This window comes from Entamoeba nuttalli (assembly GCF_000257125.1).
Source record: "Entamoeba nuttalli P19 unplaced genomic scaffold asmbl_4117, whole genome shotgun sequence".
NCBI lineage: Eukaryota > Evosea > Mastigamoebida > Endamoebidae > Entamoeba > Entamoeba nuttalli.
The window spans coordinates 1-2,838 of NW_008576571.1; the positions used below are offsets into that span (position 1 = coordinate 1).

The 2,838-nt window shown below is 27.6% G+C and overlaps 1 protein-coding gene across 1 annotated transcript; it reads right to left on the reverse strand.

Moving 5' to 3' along the window:
- Positions 1-78: 78 nt before the first annotated feature.
- ENU1_094040 (rhodanese family domain containing protein) lies at positions 79-2,067 on the reverse strand (the record flags this gene model as incomplete). Its single annotated transcript, XM_008859111.1, has 1 exon — positions 79-2,067. One exon carries the CDS (start codon positions 2,065-2,067, stop codon positions 79-81), a length of 1,989 nt encoding a protein of 662 aa, XP_008857333.1.
- Between the last annotated feature and the right edge of the window lie 771 nt (positions 2,068-2,838).

Here is a 2,838-nt window from a genome sequence, read left to right on the forward strand (position 1 = left end):
CTCTCTTTTTAAGTTTTTCTCTTTATTATTTAAAACCTCAAATAAAAACTAACTTAAAAGAATATAAAATACGAAAATTCACTTCTTTGTACGTTCAGTAAGGTCTTTGATGAATTGTTGGTGGTTGTCTGTTATTTTCATAATGAGTTCTTCGTCTTGTGTTTTGATTGTGATATTTTCAGGCGTTGACCTTTTAGTAATTACTTTCTTTATATCATCATACAATATCTCTTGTACCATAAATACTTCGTTTTCTGACTTTTCAAGAATGAGTAGTTCAATAGAAGTTAATACTACAAGAATACTTTTCGTATCCTGTTCTCCTTTTATTTCTAACAATGCTTGATATGTAGGATTTTCTTTCATAACGTCATTAAAATAGTCAGTGTTATTTGTGTCCTTTTCATCATCATCTTCTTCTTCAACAATTTCGAAAAGCTCCATTTTTTTGTCTTCTTTTTTTATTGGTGATGTTTCTTCTTTTTGGTCAGTTTTCTTTGGGAAATCTTTTGTTTGTTTTTGTTCATTAGGTTCTTCTTTTTTTTCTTCTTTAATTTTCTCTTCTTTTTGCTCTTTTTCTCTTTTGTTTTGTTCTTCTTTTTGTTTCTTTCTTTCCTCTTCACGTACCCTTTTTGCATCTTCCATTGCTTTTATTGAATTTTGTTCATACTTCTTTGCTGCATCACTAACTGTTTGACTAATATATCCCCACCATGAAGAACTTTTTTCTTGTACAGTTTCCTTTGCTTTTTTTGCATTTTCTTCTACAACAGAAGCAATTTTTTCCATTTTTTTTATTTGAGGATTACAAACATAACAAAGAGCGATGTTATGTCTTTCTAATTTAGCACCTTGGACTTTATTCATTGCACACTCATGATAACCCTCAAATCCACTTTCCATGATGCAAACCTTTTCTACTCCTATTTTCAGGAAGGCTAATGCAGCAGAACCAATCATATCCTTTGTTGGAAGATGACCTTTATGTTGAGACCCAAATAGGACTATGATATGGTTTGGTTTAAACTCTTTTGTGATATCTGTTATTGTCTCTGATGTTACTGGAAGAGTAATGTGTTGTGATCCTAATATACTACATCTTTCAAAATCTTCATCATCTCTGCAATCAACAAAATGAATGAGTTGATGTCTAGTAGTCATATCTTTAATAATATCAGTTGCAGTAACTTCAAAGACATTTGAGTTTTTTAATATTTTAGAGTAAATACGTTGGAAATTGTAAGAAAAAGAAATACTACCACTAATATATCTGAACACTGTGAGAGGAGTATGACTTCTAATAAATGATGCTGTTGAGCAAAGAAAATCAACTTCTGAGAGGGAAAGAGGTTTTTGAAGTTCTTGAAGAATATCTTCAGTTGAATCACCTAATGTCGGTTCTTTTAACAAAAATAAAGCGGTTAGTATAAAAACAAAGAAACAAGGATCTTCTGATAACAACAGGTAATCCCACAATTTCCAAAGAGTATTTAAGTCATTAAACAAGGAAATAAACAAGTTATATATAAATGGAGATGTTATGTTAGATATATTAATTCTTTTTGACTCTAGTTTTATTGCCAATGAAGGACAATGAAATAGTAACAATTGAAGGAAAATAGTATTTAAAGCAGTTTGTATTGATGGGTAATGTGTTAAGAAATACCTATGAAACCTTTCAAAAAATGCTATTGATAAGTTTGCTAATTGAATTTGTTCTTGAGAATTTTCTGTGGTTAACTCAAAAGAGTTAAGAGAATAAAGTGTTGATGTGACTCTATATAAATTATCTAAATTTTTGGAAGTAGGAGCGATAGTATATCGTGTGATAATTGTATCAACAATAGGCCAAATTATTTCACCTTTTACTTGTACAAGAGTTTTAATTTCTTCTACATGATGTTCAGAACTTTTTATTTCTTTGACTAGTCGTTTTGGTTGAAGAAATAATTTATAAATAGAACTTCTTAGAGAAGATGGAATTTGACTTCTACAAAGCGTTCTAATATCGTTAAGAGAATTTAACTGAACATATTTGCTTATTAATTTGATGTTAGCTTCTTCCATTATTCTGCTTTTTATTTTTTAGTTTTATTATTTTAAAGTTCTTTTATTAGTTTTATTTTTACGAAGATAGAGTAGTATGACTTACTATGGTTTGAATCTATTGATATTCTAACTTTTTAAAACAGCAAAGTCTAATTCCAAATAACTGGTTACTCTCTTATTTCTTTTTGAACATTGAAAACTGTGTTGATAATTATTAATTAACTTACAACAACAATACTAAATACAGAAGAATAATAAATAAAAATTAACTTAAGTGAAATTCTCATCTTTTTAAATATTATTTCTTTAAAAATAAATTCTTAGAGGTTTGAATTTGTTTTGGTAAATTAAATTTAAAAGGAAGAATACATGTAAAAATATTATTTTTGTAATCTCATGTTTAATTTCATTTTTATTAACTTGACGTAAGAAATAAAAAGAAAGTATTTTTGTAAAAGGTGCTTAGTTTAAATGTCTCAAATCATTTTTTTGTTACACTCACCAATAAGTATTTGTTAAGAGACAAATTCATAAAACAACTAAGTTATGCCAACTTCCAATTAAACTATTTAACTTTAAAAAAATAGATGATATTAATAAAATATTATGCATCAGCTCTTTTAGAAATAATTAACAATAACCTCTAATTAGAAGGATTGGTCAAATATTAGAAATTATCACTCAAACGCTCAAAAATAATTTCAATTTCTGAAAAAAAGCATATAAGTAACCTAAGCAATTAATTAATTATCAATAGAATTAGCTTCTATTGTTCCTGCATCAGGGGAG